This window comes from Tyto alba, unplaced genomic scaffold (assembly GCF_018691265.1).
Source record: "Tyto alba isolate M040663 unplaced genomic scaffold, T.alba_DEE_v4.0 Super-Scaffold_2, whole genome shotgun sequence".
NCBI lineage: Eukaryota > Metazoa > Chordata > Aves > Strigiformes > Tytonidae > Tyto > Tyto alba.
The window spans coordinates 52,995,331-53,017,347 of record NW_024881282.1 but is presented as its reverse complement, the minus strand read 5'-3'; the positions used below and the strand labels follow the sequence as shown (position 1 = coordinate 53,017,347).

The window sequence follows — 22,017 nt, the reverse complement described above, 5'->3', positions numbered from 1 at the left end:
GAAAACTAGAACTACCATCCTGAGACTCCTGAGAGCTCTTTCATTCAGAATGGGCAGGTGTATATGCACAGTCTGGTTTGGTGATCCTAGGTGTATCACAACCAGTCTCTGTTAAATTTGATTTCCATCAAAGGTGGTTCTCCCTGCAGAAATGCTGTAGACACTTTTTTTTAGCTTGTTTACTTTGAACTCTAATGTGTCTGTGTACTTTGGAATTGGACAATGCAGTGGTTAATGCCTATTTTAATTTATAACTTTAAATACTATTTTTTTTTCTCTTGACCCTGAGGTAAAGGTGCTGCTTATGAACTAACAACAAAAATGTGCAGGCTAGGTACAAGTGCACATGACGTGTGGAAGGGGAAAACCAATGGGATGTTAAATCAAAACTTGTTTTGTTCTGCTGTATAGGATATGTGGTATTAAAGTCATTCTTTTGGAGGGAGAGCAAACTGTGGAAGGAAATCCCATTAAAGTACCAGCCATGGGAAGGATCTGTCCTGGTGATTTGTGAACCAAAGGCCAAGTAGGATCTGTCTATCCCTTCTATAAAGGAATTAATTGGCATGTGATGTTCTTTGCCATTCAGGAGATGGAAATGTACTGAGCTTCTTACACAACCCTTGGCATCAGACTACTAGCTATATGGCCTGCTATGCTTCCTTAAGCATGAGATAAATGATTTGAGGAAGGAGAGTTAAGATCTTGTTTTGTAAACTTTGTTTTACAGTTTAAGCACCTAGCTTTGTACTAGGTGCTACATACTTTTGCATGTAGTGACTTATACTACAGAGTTCTCATGTATCGACAGATAGCCAGTGATGTGGTAAGGTTTTATTGTCTCCAGCATTTGAGATCCAAGTCACTTTTTCTTCATTTCCATCTTCTTTTTCTGTTCTTTCTGTATGGCAGATGAGTTTCTTGCCAAGATAGGTTCTTTTTCCTCTAGATCCACCTGGCTTAGAAATGTTGCTAGAAGATTCATCTTAACAAACAGTTATAATAACAATATTGGAAGACTTAGTTCAAGCAGACTTTTCAGCTGAGTATAGGAGCCAATGGCAAGGCATATATGTAAGGACAATGGCGATGCATGGCTGCATGGTAGTCCAGTTGTTCCTTTCAGATAATAATTTTTATTTGAACCAGGCAGTTTATGCTGTCAAAGAAATGCATCTGGTATGATAGCCTGGAAGGTTAGCCAACTCTTTAGATTCTGAGCAGCTGAGTGAAAATGGAAGTTACTAAATATTGCCTACTTTTATTCATTCTGAGTCAAGTGGTGTTATTGCTCATCTCCTCCTGGTTTTGAGCTCTGCAAACTTCTGCTATATGTGGTGGGCAGTTTTCCTCCTATTTAGATCATATGGATACTTCTGGTAAGCTGACTGCTGCTTCCTCTGTGAAAACTCATCTTTGTCATGACAAGTGACTTGCTAGCAGCTAGCTCTGTATGTCCTGCATAGATTAAGCTCTTTTTTTCTCTCTAGGTTACGCTAGGGCACCAATTTTCAGAGTTTTATTGCCGTGTTTCAGGCTTTGTATAGGTCACTGTTCAGTAGTTCTGCTGCTCTTAGTGCAACAAGCAGTGATAGCCCAATGTGTGCTGAATGGTTAAAAAGGTAGAGGCACAGCAGAACCACGGCTTTAAATATGAAAAATCCCTATGTAATCTTTATCTTGACGTTAATGTCTTTGCTCTCATGATTGAGGGACTTAAGAGTTCTCCTGTCAGTGCTTTTCATTTGAATGTTACCTTTAGATGCTGTAAACTGTTCATATTATAGTATATTGTTAATACTCTGTAACTGAAATCTGTCTGGAAGAAGAGGTTATGACTGGATACTCTTCAAGTAGATTGGAAACTCTTCAAGACAAGGATTCTTTCTGCTTGTACAGGATCACAGGAGTGTTTCTATCCAGATTGGGTACCTTGGCAGAGTGACAGTAGATTTAATATTTAATTGCAGATTCCCATTCATGCTTAAACCTTCTGTGTTTTAATAACATTTGCTTTATGAGTTTGCTTTCCATCTTGAACTTTGGAGTTTGAGGAAAGCAGACCACTTCCTAATTTAACATTGATTTGCTCATGCTGCCATATTTTCAACGTAGAGTTTCCCCTGCTTCTAAATATCTTTTTTCCCCCCACTTGTTAATTATTTTTCATTTTGTTATTTTTTTTTTTTCATTTTTTCATCATTCACGATTTCATTTATTGAAATCATGGGTGGTTTTTGACCTTATAAAAGTATAAAGAGTGAAAATATTTGCAAGGGAGCACATAAAAATGGAGAAGAGATATTACAGAAGCCTTTTCCAGGGATCTCTTGAAAGTGAAGGTGCTCTCTACCCCATATAAAATGCTGGTAGGAGTTTGAAGTCTAATGTTTTTCCTGGTAATGTTTTGCAACTACTGATAAAAGCAGTCTTAGTGTGGGTTTTTTTTTCTTTCTTTTTCCTACGTATAAACATTAGCCTATAATGGAGACTGTGTGTATATGTGTGCAAGGAATGTAGTATTACCTAATTTTTACAATGCATGGCAAATGCACTTCTGAGCCATTTTTCCTTATAGAACAGACAGCTGTTTCTTCATTGAAATACATGTTTTATGATATAATGTAAAAGAGTGTGTGTGCAAATTCTGTTGCTATAAAACATTTCCTTACACTGGTAAAAATAAAACTGGAAAAGAAGGTACTTTATTGTATGAATAGTTTCAGGTTTCCACAAATACAGATCAAGAGAAATGATTTTGTAAATAACCTAGCAGCTCAATGTGCTCTTGCTTAAGTCTGCTCATGTACTGTATGCTTCATTAAGATTAATGTAGGCACAGAGGAGGTAGAATTTGGGGTGCAGACCAGTTCCTGGGTGGGTGTAGCAACTGGAAGCTTTGTCTAGAGTGTTTGGTGACTGGCACTTGCTTCTTCTGAAGGTGCTTGCCCCACCCCCTGTGTTGGGAGTATGAAACACTGCCCAACTTTCTCATCAGTCTATGGAATTGGGGAACTAAAATGCAGTATCGTTTTCTTGCTGATAGTGGTATTCTAAAGCTTGTTCTCTTTCTTGGTGTGGCTGTATCAGTTCTTCTTTGGGCTCATTTACTTGTTCCTTCATCTGTTGTGTACAGTTACTTTCACAGGGTCTTCTAGAAGGAAAAAAATAACTCATGCTTTTTTCATACACATGGGCAGGTTGCATGTTTTTTGTTTTGAAACAAGCAGTGTCTGTACTATAGCTCTGTAGGTGTTTTTTTTCTTTCCTGAGTCTTGCTGTGGTTGATGGTGATATTTAGGAAACAGGAGACCAGAAATAAGGAAAGACAGTTTCTTTGTTAATATTTGCAGGTGTTGGTCTGAGGTATCAGTTCTGTTTGAAATGGGCAGTTCGGTACAGTAAATTCTAGCTGGCAGCAGTATTCATGGAGTGAATGTGGCAATAATCTAGTGAAAACTTCCTCTGAAGTCAGCTCTGTCTTGGCAGCTGTTTCAATTCTGGATTTATTTTATAAGGTTTTTTGCTTAAAGAAAGTGATGTTCTTAAGAACTGACTTACAGCCAACTGTTCTGTTTGTTTCACAGTACAAGGATATCCACAGGCAGTACACAGAGTAAAATATTTTACTTTAATCCTTTAGGCACAAAACTTAGAATTTCTATGCTTTCAATCATTAATACAAGTACTAGAATGACAGTAATATTTTTATTCTAGTGAAACTGAATAACCTGATGAGAAGCGCTTCCAAAACACTAGTCTCCTTAAATATGGACTGAATTGACATGACTTCCAAGAGCATCTTTCAGTACTCAGGTCTATTATAACCAGTATTTAAATAGGCAGGAGTAGATTTGAGCACTTCTGGAAAGGATGATAGAGCTGAAATATGGAGAGGGTTTTTTTAAGAAGTACCGAGGAACTCCAAAGAGAAATTCTGGTATTTCCCACCCTTTTACCTAAAATAATGAAGACCGCTATTTTCAGGGCTGATAGAAAGTGTGTCTGAACTGAATGTCAATCACAAATATGATAGTTTTAATGATTTTAGAGGAAGGTTTTGTAAAAAAAAAAAAAAGTGATTATGAAATAGTTTAGTTATATCATCAACACTTATTACCTATTCACAAACTGAATGAATTCAAATGATATTGGGGGAAGATTATTAATAAAAGCTTTCTAAACTGAGGCAGTTGAAAAACTGACTTGATGTTAAGGAAAGAATCAGCTCTTTTTAGGATTTGCTAATCCTTGTGGCAGATTGTGCTGCTGTTCAAAACTGGCATGGCCAAGGACTATTCAAACTGTAAGGTGTACTGATTTAAAAATACAAAAATTTTTTTCCAAAGCACACAAAGATGATCTGTAGTGAAGGAATTGCTCAGCTTGACGTATGACTTTGTGCCTTAGTATCAAAGCACAGAGATTTAGCCTACTGATTCAAAGTGGTTTCTACCTGAATTCCAGCACAATCTGGAGATGGAGTTCATGCAAAACTGCTCATTTGTTCTGAGTGTTGAGTAATTTCAGAGAGGAAAATAAAGGCACGTTTATTTAAGCTGTTTGAAAGATGGAACGTGGGAGTAATTTATTTTGTGTAATAACTTGTTTGGTTTTTTACTGGCATTTTAAGGTTTAGGAGCTTTAAGAGACAATGTTTTAGAATTGTCCTTGACACATACCCAGTATGTCACTCCGTGGGATCAGTACTTGACCCCGAATTTACTGAAAAAAAGTTACAGATCTGTTAGTTGGTATTGAAGTACGTGGATTGTAACATTGAGAACTTGTTTCCAACCTCATGTAGAAAATGGCTGGGCTAAAGGCCTATTTCAGATAGCAGTGCTTCCAGTTTTGTCTCTTTCTCTGGTAACAATATGTTATCCAGCTAATGTATTTTTTTGATGTAGAGAAAATTCTAATGGAAAGCATTAGGTTATCCACTTACTGAACACACCTTTACAGGACAAATTTTGGAGAAAATACTGCTTCTGTTTGGGGATTAGTCCGCTTATGACATGGTGGGTGGGGAGGAGAAAAGTACTTTTGTGTTTTCAGGGAGGAACATTCTTGCTTCTGCAGAAGTTGCTAGCTTGAAGTGTGTGTTGCAGTGTGCAGTCTGTGAATCCTTGTGTAGATGGTATTTGGCACTTCTGGTATCATCACATTGAGAAATTACGTGATTACAGGTTAATTGGGATCATTCTTATTTCTGCAGCTGTGGCTTTACAGCTCCTTAAAGCTGCATTGGAAAGTTGCTTTTTCATTTATAAAATCAAATTATCTGTATGTTCAGAAATAGATTATGGCATTACAATGATTCTGTTAAAAATGTTACCATAATATTCAGTAGTGGTCAAGAAGGAAACACAATGGTAGGATTTTCTGCTTTTTAGGAGGAGAATTGAGAGAACAAAGTATATTTGAGAGTATCAGTATGATACTAATAATCCATGGTGCTCCTTTTTGGATAGTGTCCAACTCTGGTCCACAGTATGGCTTTCATAGCAAGGAGGAACAGGACTCTTGAGTGTGAAAGTGTGAGGACCAAGGGAGAGACTGAAGATTGAAGCAAAGGCCTGAGTATTATGGAGAGGGTGAATAGGGTCTGATTACTCACTGTCTCCTCTAATACAAGGAGGAGTTTCTCAAGTTAACAAGTGGCAAGTTCAGAGTAAGCAGAGGAACTGGTTTTTCACACATGCACTTTAAGTTGTGGAACTCAATGTTGCTGAAGCTAAAAGCTTGCTTGAGGTTAATGTGGGATTAGACAAATTGGTAGGGAAAAATAGACTGGAGTTGATGAATGAGAAGAAAAAAAAATGTAGCCAGTGACTGTCTTGGGAAGCCACTGAGGTGCAAATTTTTTTATGACTGGGAGAATAGTCTGTTGAAGTATCAGCATATACTTTATGTTCTTACACTCTGACTCATTTTTGTGACTGTTCTTTTGATTTCTCCCCTCCAGTTAGGGACAGGTGTCTCTGAAAAGAGGAAAACCTCTTTCTGCTGCTGGAGGCAGGATTCTGGGCTAGTTGAATCCTTGGTTTGTTCTGGTGTGACTGTTCCTTCATACTTCAGTTTTGATGTTACCTGTTGAAGTGTACTGGATACTGAAACTGCAAGAATGGTATCACTATTCAGGACAGGGTACTGCAGCATCTAAGAGATGACTGTGGTAGAAGGATTAGCTGATACTTGACATCCTAACTTGCTGACCAGAAGGTAACAGAATCCCTTATTTTAGTACCATGTTAGTGATATGGTTCTAGCATATGTACTAAGCAAGTGTATTTTTACGTGTGCATGTCTTCTGAGTATGACTGCCTGTGGAGCTGTGTCAGTCTTTGGAACTTGTACCATTAAGACTCTATAAGTGTGTTCATGAATGTCTGCAATTAGGCTGCAACTTCATGTCTGTTAAACCATGCTTCAAAAAAGGAGAAATCCCACTTTGTGTTCCCTGTTTGTCTTACTGAAGTAAGTACCGTGTCCGTCTGCAATTGTTACCAATGTATTAGGGAGGAAAATGGGTGGTGGTGAGTGGTTTTATTGTTACTTTAAAGATGAAGGCTTTAGTATTCTAGTGAAAATTAACCTTGCATGTTGACACTGACTGCACTTGTACTCCTAAAATTGAGCATCTCTTTGAGATGGCTTGGAACGTGCATTTGTGTTGACAGCTTTGACTGGAATGCTTTGGAGCTGTGCTGTGACCCTTAGCTTTGTATTGGTGACTTTTTGTTATTTGAGACTGACCAGTTCTGCCATTCTGAGGATTTCTACTAGTCTGTAAATCATCATTTACAGCTTGTCCCAACAGTAAGATGTGTAAATTAATTACTTCTGAGGGTCATTAGTAGTATTTTCAGTTAACCAGAACAATTTTTGTAAGATGTTTTGTTTTCTTTTGTAGGCTTTTTGGTAATCTTATTGTCTTGTTCTAGATTAACTAACATTTAAATAAGAATGCTCCTTAAAAATGGAATTTCAATAACATATCCCTTCCTGTTCTGAAATCAAGTTGCATGTGAAGATGATGTCCCTTAGTGTCCTTACTTTCTGTTTCCTTTCATGTCTGGCTGAAGAATCCTATTACACCTTGTCAGGAATAAAGCCCTTCTCCCAGTGTGTCAAACTTTCAAGCAGAATGTTTAGTTATTACAGTGTTTTTAGGGAATTGGTACGGTTCCCTTTGTCAAGTTTTTGAGGTTTTTCTTCCATGAAAATACTCACTGTGTTTTTATCCCGCAGCTAGTATTCACGTGCGGCCATATAAAACTGCCATGCTTCTCACGGTTTGGCTGCTGTCTAGTGTTCTAATGGACAATGAGGTTGCCATGTCCATGTAGTTTGTTGCACCTCTCATTTTTTGAGGGCAGCAGATGTGGTTGTGGATTGCTTGGTTAACCTGGAGAGAAGACCCCCTGGGACAACAGTCAGGAGATTCCTGGTTTAGATAATTTTCTCTATGGTTTTTAGTTTTGTAGTATAAGTAGAAGAGAAATTGTTCTCTGAAGCTCATAAAAACAAGAGTTTTCTAGTCAAACCACTTTCAAGGCTGGTAATTGTTGCTGTATGGTAGAAGTCTTGAAACCTTTTTGAGAAGGAGCCTTGGAAGTATGATATGGTCATGTAAGAAACTCTTCTATTAGTAATTAGTTATTATATTAATGCTTGGTTGGTTAGAACAAGAACTTGTTACTCTTAAAACTATACTGACATATTTTAAGAACTGTCAAGAAACCTCTAGAACCAATAATGTTGATGTAATACATTGAAATACCTCAGACATGTTGGAGTAGGTGAAAACTACATCTGTGGCTGGAGCAAGTGGGAGGATTTGGTAAGAGTTTAGATTCTGGACAAAAGAAGGAAGGGTGGATTCAGAACAGAGGAATTAGTGAAGTAGTTAAGGAGTGGCTTTATTAGCTCAAGTTAATCAGGCTATGTAGTAAGTAGATGCAGATTGATTAACAGTTGTTAATTGCATATGCAGCTGATAAATTGCTGCAGTTGCATTTAGCTTACTTGTCTCAAGACAGCAGGCATTCTAAACAATATTAACATCTTAAAATGTGTCTCAATTATTGGTTAACCTGCTATAAAATCCATAACTTCAGAGAGATTTTATGGAAATGGTCACTTTAACCACTACGTATTTGTGAAGGAGAGGCTAACATTGGTATCTCATCTGGATTGCTTCATAAATTCAATGTTTGAATTTATCCAAATACAAAATTGTTTACATGTGAGATTGATGCTGGGAAAATCTAACACCATCATTGCCTTCACTTAATTGCTGTACTGTCCTAGCATATGTAGAATTGCAGCTGACAGTTTTCAGTTTTGATCTTTGCAGGCATGGAAGTGTATTTGTGTTTGTTCCGTGGCTTTCATCAGTGCTAAAATGTGTGTGAGGTATACTGAAATCTACACACTACTGTGTCTCATGCCCCCACCCTGCCCAATCTAAAACCATATAATCAAGATTTCATGTATACTCAATAAGATTGACCTTGGGAAGAGACCATAATTACATAATTATCCTGTCTGGATAACTAACGATCAAACTGGGAGGTTGGCAGTCATCTAGAGCTTTGGCTGTGTTTCTCTAATTCTATTTTAGGCTATTTAGATTAAAAGTTTAGTGTACTGGCAATGTTCTGCAGAGTTACTGAATGAAATACGTAGAAGCTTTGTCAGATTGGTAGCTTGATAATCTAATAGGCTATGTCTGAGAATTTGCACCCACAGAATGAAATCATGAAGTGGTACAGGGCTTGATTTACAAGCGTGCTTAAACATCTCCTGCTTCTACCAGTTTTAATTTGATATCTGAATCAAATATTCAGATGTCTGAAAACCATTCCCTGTGTTTGAGTGTTTGTGTTTGTGGTTTGGTGTTTTTTTTTTGGTGTGGGTGTGGGCGGTGTGTGTGTTTCCCTCCATTTGCTGTGTCAGAGGAAGCTGAAGTACTTACTGCTGTTGTGTAGGTAGCATGCTTAATTTTCTTCTGAGCTCAGGCATGTGGACAAACTGTTTGCAGAGTTTTGGAGAGGGAAGCTTTCTTCTTCATTCATGTTTTACATATTTTATACATCATTTGTTGGTTGTAATTGTAGAAATGTGTTCCTTACCATTGCTACATATATGAGCGATGAAATCATAATAATTTCCACTTCAAGCTTGCCTTTCAAAAAAAGGTGAAGTGGGTCAGCATCTGGGTGCTGCAAACAGTGCTATGGAAGTTTGTGCAGATAATAAAAATCACATCGTTTTACAAATTTTGTTGTTGTTAAAAAATGTACGTATTTTCAGTTACTTATCCAGATGCAATTAGACTTGGCAAAGGTTAGGGGACCCTGGGTTTATAAATTGGTCCTTAGTTTCTTTTGTATCCTCTGCTTCTCCTAAATGAGAATTCTTGCCATGATTTTGATCTAGTGTGTCCACCTTTATTTCTCATATTTGTCCCGTTTATAGCTAAATTAACTGAGCAGCTTAATAATCATGGTTATGTTTCAGGAGTCAAGATTTTGTCAATCAGCAGACTTTGGGAGGCAACTCTTGATGTTTTGTGAATATCTTACACATGGGAGTGTCTTACAAGAAGTCAAATTGGTTAGCACTGTCAGAGGCTGATACTGGGTTAACTTCAGATGCAAGCAGAAATGCTGTGTAAACAGCTGCAGTATCTGGGATGAGGGAGTGAGTGTAATTACACCATGTAAATGAAATTATGTATTTTGGACACTATTTAAGATGGTACTTACCTTTTACTATGTCTTGGTATAGAAAGTTGAACTCCAAGATTTTAAAATGCATAAAACTTTTCCTGAATTGAGATTTCTTCCAGTTTCTCTATGCAAATGCATCAGATTTAGAAGCAGTGAAAAGTAAACTTTTTTTAAAATTTTTATTTTATTTTGGAATAACTCTACTTTTTGTAGAACTGCACATGAAGCAGTGTGCCCCTTCAAGTGCTACCTGTTCTTGGTGTGCTTTCAATATCCATATGATGACATATACAGCTAGACCTCCAATTTTGTGTCAAGTTTCTCAGGATGGTTTTTTTTCTTTTTGTGCACGGTGAACTATGGTCAGTACAAGCTTCATTTGCTGTTTGAATAGCATGTGGAAATGTTAATTTCAGTGTAAGCTCAAACTGTGGGTGAAACAAGAGTTTGTGACTTAGAAAGGCAAGACAATATGCTTTAATGGTGACTGCTTCCTGCCTTGGTAACTTTTCAGTTACCAGATGATCAGTCTTAAGTGGAATCATAGCCCAAATTACTTGTCTGATTTCAACTTCTCTTCCTGGAAGAATATATTTTTGTAGCTGAGAGGAATATAATAGATAAATTTACCCTTTCAGGAGCTGTGGAAACTTTTATTTAGAAAGGAAGGAATGGTCATTTAGTCACACTGTGGTTTTTTTCACCTGAATTCTCATTGTTTCATCTCTTGTCAAAACAGAAAATGCTTATGAATTGTACAGCTCTGTTGTATGGATTACTGCTTAGTAAAAAAGTAGTTCTACTTTTTTAAACTAGACACTAAAAAATGTAAAACTGTTATGGTTTCAATGCAATAGAGTCATTAAAGCAAGAACTTGGTAAATGGTAGGCATGTTGTTTTTTTTTTTTTGCATGGAAATAACTGTGAAATTTGCAGATTACAAGAATCTGGTTTAATCTAAATACTAGTATAGTGCATTATCAAATGTGGAATTAAGTCAAAGGTTAATAACTGTCTAATTATTATTTGTCATATTATGGACTTGTTTGTTTTTATCTGAAGATTACAGTGTTGTTATAAAGCTCCGGTGTTGGTATACCTTTTTTGTATTTTCAGACTCTAGAATTAATTAATATTTTTTTTCTTTTCTGATAGTCAAGAATCCCTTCAGTGAAGAACGACAAAAAATAGAAGTAAGTAAACCCACTTCATATTGAGATTTTAGTCTGTCAAATGATTGTATAAAAGCAGTATAGATCTGTTCAGAAGGATGTAGTTCTGTAAAGTTTTGCATGAGATGAACACAGTCCCTGCAACTCTAATGTTTTAATTTTTTGTTTTTCATCTTGGGCAATATAACTAGGATTACAAGGTTTGGCTGTGTCATTCTGGTTGCTTTATATACTAAGAAAATGTTACATAATTTGCATTTTAGAGCTATGAGGAAAAATTGCACTGTCTTTAAGTTTTGAGACTAAATTTATCAAATTTGTCTCTTACTGTTACCATTTGGCTTCTCAACCTTGAAAGGACAGCTGGTAAGAGATGATTGACTTTGGAACTCCAGGATCTTACTTAGTGCCATAGAAGAGCAAGGGCTAGCCTCCTTCAGAAAATGGATTAAAAAGTTTATCTTTTTCACTTTGATTCTATTCTGTTACTTGTTCCTATATTCACTCTTTCAACTGGAATATCGGGTTAACCATTTCTGAGATGTTACTGTTGTAGGTATCTATATTATTCTTAGTTCTGCAGCATACATTTTGGTGATTATCTCTTCTGTCTGTCAGTCTTTCTGCCTGGACTGTAAACATAGTGATTTGCTTTTTAGGCATACATAAACAAGTATTGCAAGATAATTTTGTAGGTTTTCTTGGGTATTTTTTTTTGTATTTTTTTTGTCTAAGATTGAGCTCTCCAAAAGTGAATAATTGCATATTTTAACTTGTCTAGTTTCTTGGGTAGAAAATGTTTCTGAATCTTTGGACTAAATTGAATTTTGTGGGGTAAATGCTGAGGATTCTTTCAGTATGACTAGTAGTGCAGAGAGAATAATGCATCTTGTGCACTGGGCTTGACAGCTTGAAAACCTGTTTTGTGTGTTAAGTTCTTCTGTGTTTCTTGTGTGCTGTTCCATAGTAATTATACTCCAGCTTGATTTGTTCACCAGCTACGAAGGTTGTACTGTGCGGTTCCTTCCTCTAAGTGGTCTGATGGTTAATTTGCAAAAAAAGAATTTGGTCACAAAAATATTTCATGTACCTGTCTCAGTGTAGCTATTAGTAAAGTCATAGGTGTACCTATTGGTAAATAAATGGAACTTGGAGTACAGCTGGTGGTGTGTGCATGTTGTAGAAGACTGACTTTCCTCTTCTGCCATGCCCAGTATTTTCCAGCCAGGAAACGAGTTGTTAAGGTTGGTTAGTTTCCTGGGGAGTACCAACTATATTGATATAATCTCAATGATGGTTTTGTAGGAGAAGCGATGCTCATAATTGTTGATATTGTCTATGAGAATTAATTTGTCAAATGTTTGCTCAATGAAAGAAATATTCAACTTTTTGGTATCAGTTTCCTTATGGAAAAAAAATTGGAGCGTTCAAATTTTAAAATTGTCAGACAGTGCTGATGTGTGGGAGAATTAAAGTATATATATATTATTTTTTTCGTTTGTGAGTTTAATTCAGCAGATGCACAAACTGGAAAATTACTTCATATATTTTCTGAATAAAGGCTCTAGTCTTATCTCAGCTATTTGACTCTGCCCCAGGAGTCAGAGCCGACTTAAAAAAAAACAGGAGGGAAAAAAAAAAAAAAAAAAAAAAAAAAACAACAAAAAACCCAAACAAACCAAAAACAAACAAACCCAAAAACCTAACAACAAAATCCCAATGTTTTAGAATGGCCTTAGTACTCAGTGTATGTAATTGCATGTTCCCCATCCTCATGTTTTGAGTAATTCCCTCTAATATAAGATGTTTCTGGATCTGTTTCAATGAAATTGCTCAATATCTTGGTAAGTTTAAGTCCCCTGCAAGTAAAAATTATATGACATCTCATATTCATGTTTTGGTAATTACGTCTTTTTATACTAGTGGCATATGCAGGAATTATCAACAAGACTGTATAGTCCATGGCTTTATGGGTTTGTGTGCTGTGTTTTTTTTCTTGTTGTTTTGTTTTTTAAGTTACTGTAGTTTGAAGGTAGATAGCAAAAATCTTACTTTGCTATGAATTTTATGCGGGAATATGACCAGATGGTACTTCAGTGTGGTTTGTACGAAGTGTCACTGCACATTTATTAAGAATAAAACTGCTTTATTTTTCCATAGTAGCTATCAAAAAACCCCAAAAAATCCCAAACACCAAAACAAACCCATCACCAAACTTCTTTTGGGTCATTGCACTGTTCTCTCAGTAGTATTAAAATAACCTTTTGAGCTGTCAGTTTTAACTGGCAATCTAGTTTCAGCTAAGATCTGAATAATCAATATTGTGAATACTTCGATTCAAAGACTATTGCTTGCATCATTGTTGATGTGTGAGACACTACAGCTTTCCACCTGTATGTGTAAACCAACTTTTTTTTCCTCGTAGTATATCAAGATTTTGGGGGTAAATGGAAGAAAATGCATCTCTACTAATATTTGTTTTAACATTAATGTGTTTTTCTAATTCTAGGAAGATGAAAAGATGAATGTTCTCATGATGAACAGCTTATATGCACTTCATGATAAATTGGCACAAGTAGCAGGTAACACTTTAAAAATATTGTGACTAAGAGTGTTATGGCAACAGCTACAAAGTCTACGCTCAGTGATTTGTAACAACTGGTATATGGTAAGGCCCTGATAGCTGTTTAGAGTTCTATTTTGGGAAACTAGAAATCCCATTTCTTGTTTATTTACGTTGCCTTTTTCACCAGTGTAGTGCCTTTTTATGCGGTGTTCTTTAACGGGACAGGCTGTTGAATATTGTGATCCTGTATGGTTTTTGATCTAATGTCTTAATGCTTTATTGATCTGATTTCATTAAAAGGTTTAAATATGCTATATGTAGAGAGGAATATGTATTTCGTTTGAAGGTAGCTATTTCACTGCGGTAGAGAAATGTCTGAAACAATATTTCACAACAATCAGAAAATGGTTACTAACACAATGAACAATAGTGGATGAACAAGATTGCCTTGTTAGACAAAATAGTCCAACTTAACCATACTAATTATATAGTAATGAAAGGCACTGTGTATAGTAATGTGGCAGGGATGGTGTTTAGGATTAATATTAATTATTGAATATTCAAAGTAAAAAATACAGTGCTTTTGCCTAAGGTCATAATTAACACAGCTTTAAACTGCATAGATGCTTACATATCACAATCAAGAAATGGTAAAGTTAAGACTGTGTTTAGAAATTTGGCATCTGGTGAGTGTGAGTTACAGCAGAATCTTAACTTCATGACTATTAAGCTACTTATCATCCTTGCTTATTTAATCCATAATGCATTTAGGAGGCAGTGGTTCGGGGGGGGGGGGGGGTGTTTGTTTGTTTTTTAAGCCTTACTGTTCTTTGTGCCAACTATTTGTTTTGCAACAGCAAGTTTCACCAAGAAGACTTTTCCACTCTTATCAGGTGCTACAAACTTTTCTCAGACATTACAAATGTGGAAACTGTGTCAGATATGAGGCTGACAATTTAATATGTCAGGGCTATATAGGAAACCTCTGAGAAGTTTGAGGAACTCTGCAATACCTTTAAATTGCAAGAGTAATCTTCCTGCAGAAGTTTTTTGTTTCCAGAGCATTTACAATATCCGCAGTGAATAAAATAGATGTTTGGACAAAACCCACAAATTTCTTCTTGTTTACATTATTCTTTAACCCAAGATAGAGAAAGATTGATGTTTAACATGAATGCATGCAAAATAAGGGTTGTTCTAGTCATCATTTTGTTGCCTTCTGAGTGCAAATGCCTTGCAGTGCTAATCTTTCACAGATCAATTATATCTTGATACATTTTTTTATCTGTTTCAAACTATTTCATACTTAAAAGCTGCTAGTAGATAATTCTGTGCTATAAATCATTGGGGGTCCAAACACATTTTTTTTCCATGCAGGGTAGCCAACTTGTGGTGTGTAGGAGTGTCTTACGAGACCCAAAGCTGTGTGCAGTAGGGGACTGACTTGTGTGAAGTAGAAGTAATGGGTTATGCTACTTCTCTCTCTGCTTTGAAAAGAAAATATTAACAGCTTGCTCTTCCTGCAGTGTGTCATCTGGCCCACAGGTGGCCATATAGGAAACAATGTCCTTGCCTGAGTAAAAAGGTTTGGTGCCTCATTTCTACATCTGTGAGAGAAATGGAGGTGTTTTTCACTAGGTGGGGCTTACTTATGTGCACATACACTTATAAAACTGTTTACCTGTCTGCCTTATGAGAGAAATTTGTATGCTTCAAGATTACTGCTTTCTTCCCCAGGTCTCAAAGGTACATTAATATCTCTTAGTCTGTTCCTGGCCAGGAGAATCTTCAGTGCTTATTTTCAAAAAATATAGCTATACTTTCTTGTTAGATGATCCCCCAAACTGAAGCTGTATTGCAAGAATACCTGGTTGCTCAGCAGAGTAGTTTTCATACAGCCTGAAGAATGACCTAATACATCTGTACTTAGAAGTAACCCTCAACGCCAAGTTCCATATGATATGAGAGGAAGAAGTCTGCCATCCATTTTTGAATACCATATTGATGTAGACCTGGCACAATATCTGGAAGCTGTTTAAAAGTCATAACAGAGAAAGCTGCTAGAGAGATGCAGGGTTTAGAAGTGTTGATCTTGTACACAGTGCACCACTTCAAAAGAGAGAGAAGTAAAGGAATGTAGTTTTACTAAAAGTGGTGCTTTTCAGGTCTCTGTGTCACATGCTTGGAAAAGTTTCTCTCATTTCATACTTGGCTATGAATCATTTGTTCATGTTATAACTATTAATATTAAAAAGGCAGGCTGGAAACTTGCAGTAGTCTGTTCTGTTAAGCTTTATTCAACATCTTGACTACCATGAAGATAGTCACTTCAGAATTTGGTTTCTAGCCCTCTTTGTTTTATTAGACTTCTTATATTTTTACCAAACTAGTTTCTTGCCTCGTCAACTCTAATTGGAGAGTAAGTGACGGGGCTTTTATTTTAGAAGTTAAAACACTGAAAGTTGTTTGAAGGACAAAAATGCCAAGGTAACAGTTTGCTAATTGGATTTGACTTAATATGCTGTGTTGCAACTGCAGATGCCTATTCTGTACTGTGGTGCTCTATGTTGTAAAATGATTTGATACTTTTATATAAAAAGAGATTGCCTTTAATGCATCACTATTCTTAGAATTACTAGTCTGCCAAACCTATAGTGAGTAATGACTCCTTCACAAGAAACTAGAGGGAGAAAGCAGTATCTACTTGTCCAGTTCTGAGTTGATGTTTGTGTTTCTGTGTTTTTCTAATGGTTCAGCTTTTCTTCAAAGCAGCAACTTTTTATAGACAGTATATATTTCAGTGCCTAACACTTATTCCTAAACCAAAATGTGCTTTATTTAAATTAGACTTCCTTCAGGCATATGCTAATTACTGGATGTCTTGGTCTTTCATGGAGAGACTTCAATAGATAACTTCCATTTTCAGTCAGGCTTGTAAAATGAATAAACCTAATCACTATATCCATAAGAAGCAGCCAGCTACCCAAGGGTATGACCTTATGTTCTTGTACATAAAGAATTTTTATTTAGTTAGATATTTCTTTTTTCTTGGCATTTTCCACAGAGTGATGCTCTATCAGATTTAGATGGTTTCCTTCTGAACCAATGGACAGCACAGGCCCTTGAGGTGCAGGGGTAAATTAGACTTTCATATGTAATAAGTCTTACTGATAAATCCATAGCTGGAAAAAAAAAATCCTGGCAAAACCCTAGATATTACTATTAATTTCAAGTGTCAGCTACTGTATGTGATTGCTGTCACAGGTTCTCCGTTCTGTCACTCTCCTTAATCTTCAGTTCTTCAGGTAATTGATATCGTGCTGTTTCCAACCAATGATTTAAAGACTATTTAGCAAGTTCTGGTTTTCCGCAGCATTATTAAACTGTTGAATTTGCCCTTGGGAGATCAGACATTCTTACTTGCTCTCTTAACACTTGTTCTGCTCCTGCTTTTCTTCAGCTACTCGCTTTAGTGTTCTCTTGCAAGTAACCTGTAAGCATGAGACCTGCTACACAAATGTTTTATATGCTATTTCCTTTTTTTGTATTGGTTGACCGTATCACATCAAGCTATAAGCTAGAGATCTGTGCAAAATCCATGTGTTCCTTGAAGTATTAAATTTCCACTGGGTTTTGGTTCTGGTACTTAAAGAGAATTATTTGCATTGTAAAGCAAATATTTAAAAATTCTGAATATTTCTGTTAACTGTATGTGCTGCAGCTCATAAACGAAGTGAAACACCCAAATGAAAATCAGTTTCAAATAGTCTAGCCTGCATGGAAAAGCAGATACGACTTACTTTCTGTATTGAAAGCAATTGTAAGAATAGACTTAAATGTTTCTTTAGAACTGAGGCTTTAGTTGCTTTTTGTTAGTATTTCTAGAACAACTCAATTTATGTGGCTTGCCCAACTACACTAACATAAGCTAAAAGGTAATTTTGTGATCCTTGCTGAGATGTGTTACATCTTGCCTCCCTACAAAGGCAAGTAGAATGGTTCTCTGATTGCACTTGAAATTGAAGTGATCTGTGCCCAAGAAAAGTTTGAGCACAAAGGTCCAAGCTTTCTGTAAGCTCGCAATAGATGTTTTAACAGAGGGGCAGTTTTCACAAAGAGCTCAGACGTATCTTGCAGCAGACCTGTATAAAGTTTTTTTGCCTCTGCTTCAGTTTTATTCTTGGATATAGGGCCTCAAATGGAACAGTTGGGAAACATTTTTGGCTCAGACTATGGAAAGTGGGTTTCCAAGCCAAGTGGTTAATGATTGCACCAAAGTTATTCAAAGTAAGCCTTCATTTGCAGAACTATTAGCTAAAGGAGTGACTGAAATGGCATATAGGAATATCCTGCTGTTTGCAGTAAAACAGAAGGTTGTCTGACTTGTGAATTGCCTAACTTTCTGCAGGCTTTCAAATTCATGAGTTTCTTAGAAGAAAGCTGCTAAATGGTTCTCCGCAATAGATGGATTGGAATGAGAAACTGAAACTCCAACAGCTCTTTGTACAGGACTGAAACTCTGTAACTCTAATTAGCTGACTCATTTCAAGAATGGGAGGCAAGATGAAAGTGATTTTTTTTTTTTATTTTTTTTTTTTTTAGCCCAGCATTGCATGAGGGTAATTTGAATTGATGGGCCTTAGACATTGTCAAGGCCTAGGCAGCAAAGGCATTTTTAACTCTTAAACTTGTTCAGAGGGATTATAGCCTGAAAAAAATTTCAGAAGCAGGACTTTGAGGAAGCTGTCCGCTGATTTTTGAAGATGAGAACAGAAGCTGTGAAGTCAGTGTGTTGGCAGCATACTGCATAAATGTAATTCCTGGAAGAAGGCAAATAAGATTAGAGTTTAAAACTACTAAGGTAATGCAATAGTCCCCCATCTAAGGGAGCTTTTGTCCTCTTGTAAAAGATAATACTGTGTTCCTGTAAGATTAAAAATCCAAAATGAATCCTGAAACTTATTTTTAAGAATTTATGTTTCATAATCTGTTTTCCTGCATGTTTGTTTTGTTTTCTGTGTATTAACCTTAACCTCTCTATTTTTTCATATTTATTTCGTGAATGGGCTTTGCTGCTTATCTAGATAACTAAAAACCAAGGTGTTTTGTTCGGTCAAATTATGACTGACATGCTTTTTCTGTATTGGAAGGACTCCAGGAAGACACTAAGTCTTACCAAACAAAAAAAGAAAAAAAAAAAAAAAGGCATAAATGGATGGATATCTATCAGACTTGCTGATATCATAAAACTTAATACCTGATTGAGATTGCACATATGGCTTTTAGACATACATTTTGGTTTTGTTGTATTTCATAGAATTACAGAATGTTTTGGGCTAGAAGGGACCTTAAAGACTAACTAGTCCAAGCCCCCTGCCCTGGGCAGGGACACCTTTCACAGATTGGGTTGCTCAAAGCCCCGTCCAGCCTGGCCTTGAACACTCCCAGGGAGGGGGCAGCCACAGCTGCTCTGGGCACCCTGTAACAGTGCCTCACCACCCTCACAGTGAAGAATTTCTTCTTTAATCTAAATTTACCCTCTTTCAATTTTAAACCATTACCCCTCATCCTATCACTACATTTCCTGAGATAGAGTCCCTCCCCACCTTTCCTGTAGCCCCCTTTAAGTACTGGAAGGCCGCTATAAGGTCTCCCCAGAGCCTTCTCTTCTCCAGGCTGAACAACCCCAGCTCTCTCAGCCTGTCGTCAGAAGGGAGGTGCTCCAGCACCCCAATCATCTCTGTGGCCTCCTCTGGACCCACTCAAGCAGGACCATGTCCTTCTTATGCTCTGGAGCCCCCAGAGCTGGACACAGCACTGCAGGTGGGGTCCCATGAAAGCAGCAGAGCAGAGGGGGAGAATCACTTCTCTTGACCTGCTGTCCACGCTGCTCTTGATGCAGCCCAGGACACTGTTGGCTTTCTGGGCTGTGAGCACACGTTGCTGGCTCATATTCAGTTTTCCACCCCCCAATAGCCCCAATTCCTTCTCCGCAGGGCTGCTCTTAATCTACTCATTGCCCAGCCTGTGTTTGTGCTTGGGATTGCCCCAACCCGTGTGCAGGACCTTGCACTTCCCCTTGTTGAACTTTGAGGTTTGCCTGGGCCCACCTATCAAGCCTGTCAAGGTCCCTCTGTATTCATTCCTTCCCTCCATCATGTCAACTGCACCACACAGATTGGTGTAGTCAGCAACTTGCTGAGGGTGTACTTGATCCCACTGTCCACAACTCCAACAAAGATGTTAAACAGCACTGGTCCCAACACCACCCTGAGATGCCATTCATCACTGCTCTCCACTTGAACATCAAGCCATTGACTACAGCTCTTTGAGTGTGACCATCCAGCCAGTTCCTTATCCACCTGTCAAATCCACCTCTCCAGTTAGAGACAAGGATGTTGTACAGGACAACATCGAGGGCTTTGCGCAAATCCAGGTAGACACCATCAGTTGCTCTTCCCTTGTCCACCAACCCTGTAACCCTGCTGTAGAAGGCCACTATATTCATCAGGCACCATTTTCCCTTAGTGAAGACACGTTGGCTGTCATCAGTCACCTCCTTATTTCCCATCTGCCTTAGCATATTTTACAGCAGGATCTGTTCCATGATCTTGCCAGGCACAGAGGAGAGACCGACTGGCCTGTAGGTCCATTTTTTTCCCTTTTTAGACATGGGGGTTGCATTAACCCCTTTAAAGTTGTCGGGAACCTCACTGGATTGCCATGACTTTTCAAATATGATGGGTAGTGGCTTAGCCACTTCATCTGCTAGTTCCCTCAGGACCTGCAGGTGCATCTCATCAGGTCCCATGGACTTGTGCACCTTCAGGTTTCTCAGATGGTCTTGAACCTGATCTTCTCCTACAGTGGGCAGTTCTTCATTTTTCCAGTCCCTACCTTTGCCTTCTGTGTCTTGAGTGGTGTGGCTGGAGCCCATGCCTGTGAAGACTGAGGCAAAGAAGTCATTGAGTACCTCAGCTGTCTCCATATCCTGGGTGACTAAGTCTCCCATTTCCTTCTGGAGGGGGCTCACAGATAGCATATGATCACTCTTAAAAACAGTGTTCCTATTTCTCTATAACTCAACAGCAAGAGAAGGGAATCCATGTTAGGCTGATGTGCTTGTAAGGCCAAATTCACTTAAATCTGTTGAAGTGTATTGAACAAAACTTTGCTTTAGCATACTGAGAAGGACTTCGACTTCATAGAAACACCTACTTCTTTCGAACTCCCTACTGTGAATGAGACATGAAGATACTCCTCCATAACTTGCTACTGTTTCCTAATTTTTGCTCAGATTGCCTTGAATGTTGTTTGTGTAGGGAATTAATACTTGAACTTTCTCCTTTTAAAGGATATTCCAGTGTGGAGTAATTACAACTTTAAATACTTTGTAAGAGTATAAGCAAAGGTTTATATTTTGTATATGCATGAGTATCTTAAACTTTCCTAGCCTCACTTTGGGAATAATGCAGATTGGCATAGATTCAGGAAGGTAAGGCAGGCGTAACCCTGAGCCAGTGAAAGACTGGATTTGTTTCCTATTTTATTGTTTTGGCACAGTAAAATCGTAGTTATAAATGCCAAGATATTTTTATTTTAGAAAGATCAGGAAAACTGATTTGCCACTCCCTGACAGTTCTTCAGAAATGATGGCCTGGTAATAGATCAAACTGGTGTTAGACCTTTTCCTTTTCTGTGTGACTTTGGTATGACTGTCATTACATATTTTTTTGCATGAATTAGGTACCTTTAGTTTAACAAAGAAATCAGGGATTTAGTGCATGTTCAGGAAGGTGTTGAGTTATTGTGATAACTTGGACCATTTAAAATACTGCCTGAAATACTATTATGGATATGTTGCAGCTGGAACTAACTTGGTCTGTATAAAAAAATAATACATGTTTCAGAGTAAATGGAAATTATTTGGAAGAAGCTGAACTCAGGGTACAGCAACTGTTTTATGGTAATGTCCTTTTGATAATTCTTCATGCTACCTTTTGTTCTACTTTCAGTGTATATACTGAACTATGCTTACTGAGCAGTAAGTTGTATTGGTGTAATTTGTACATATTATTAGCAGTGACAATTTTAAGATTTTTTTTTTTAACTGTTTTAAAGGAGAAATTTGTCCAGAGATTTTTCCAACTTTTTAGTGGAAATTACAGAGGGTACTGCAGCTTGTGTAGATTGTGTTAACCATAAGCTTGTGTTTAAGTGATTTTATTTCATGTAATGCAGTAATAAGTAGATCAAAATAAACAAAAATTTAATTTTACCAGGGGAGCATGAATGTGGCAGCTCTATTCAAAGAAATCTTACCATCCAGGAGGCAGCTGCATATTTAAAGGTAAGCAAATTAGGGGTTTTTCATTGGTTGTATATAAGATTTGTGTAAGCTACAATTTTTAAGGCCTGGTTTCATATCTAGTGTATTGACTAAGGTTTGACTTAGTATTGAATGTTATTTGGAATGTTTGGAATTGATGTCTTTAACACATGCTACTTACAATTATTATTTGGATATATAGCGAAATT

The 22,017-nt window shown here is 37.3% G+C and overlaps 1 protein-coding gene across 2 annotated transcripts in view; it reads left to right on the top strand.

Annotated features, from left to right (window-relative positions):
- The window catches only part of LEMD3 (LEM domain containing 3), a 52,348-nt gene that overhangs the window by 11,058 nt on the left and 19,273 nt on the right, over positions 1-22,017 (top strand). For both annotated transcript variants that reach the window (XR_006165307.1, XM_009968165.3), the window contains exons 2-4: positions 10,897-10,934; positions 13,423-13,495; positions 21,762-21,829. Coding sequence is in view for 1 of the 2 variants with exons in the window: in XM_009968165.3 (XP_009966467.3) it covers positions 10,897-10,934; positions 13,423-13,495; positions 21,762-21,829 (179 nt within the window). In the remaining variant the exon portion in view is untranslated. The remainder of the gene's footprint in view (positions 1-10,896; positions 10,935-13,422; positions 13,496-21,761; positions 21,830-22,017) is intronic.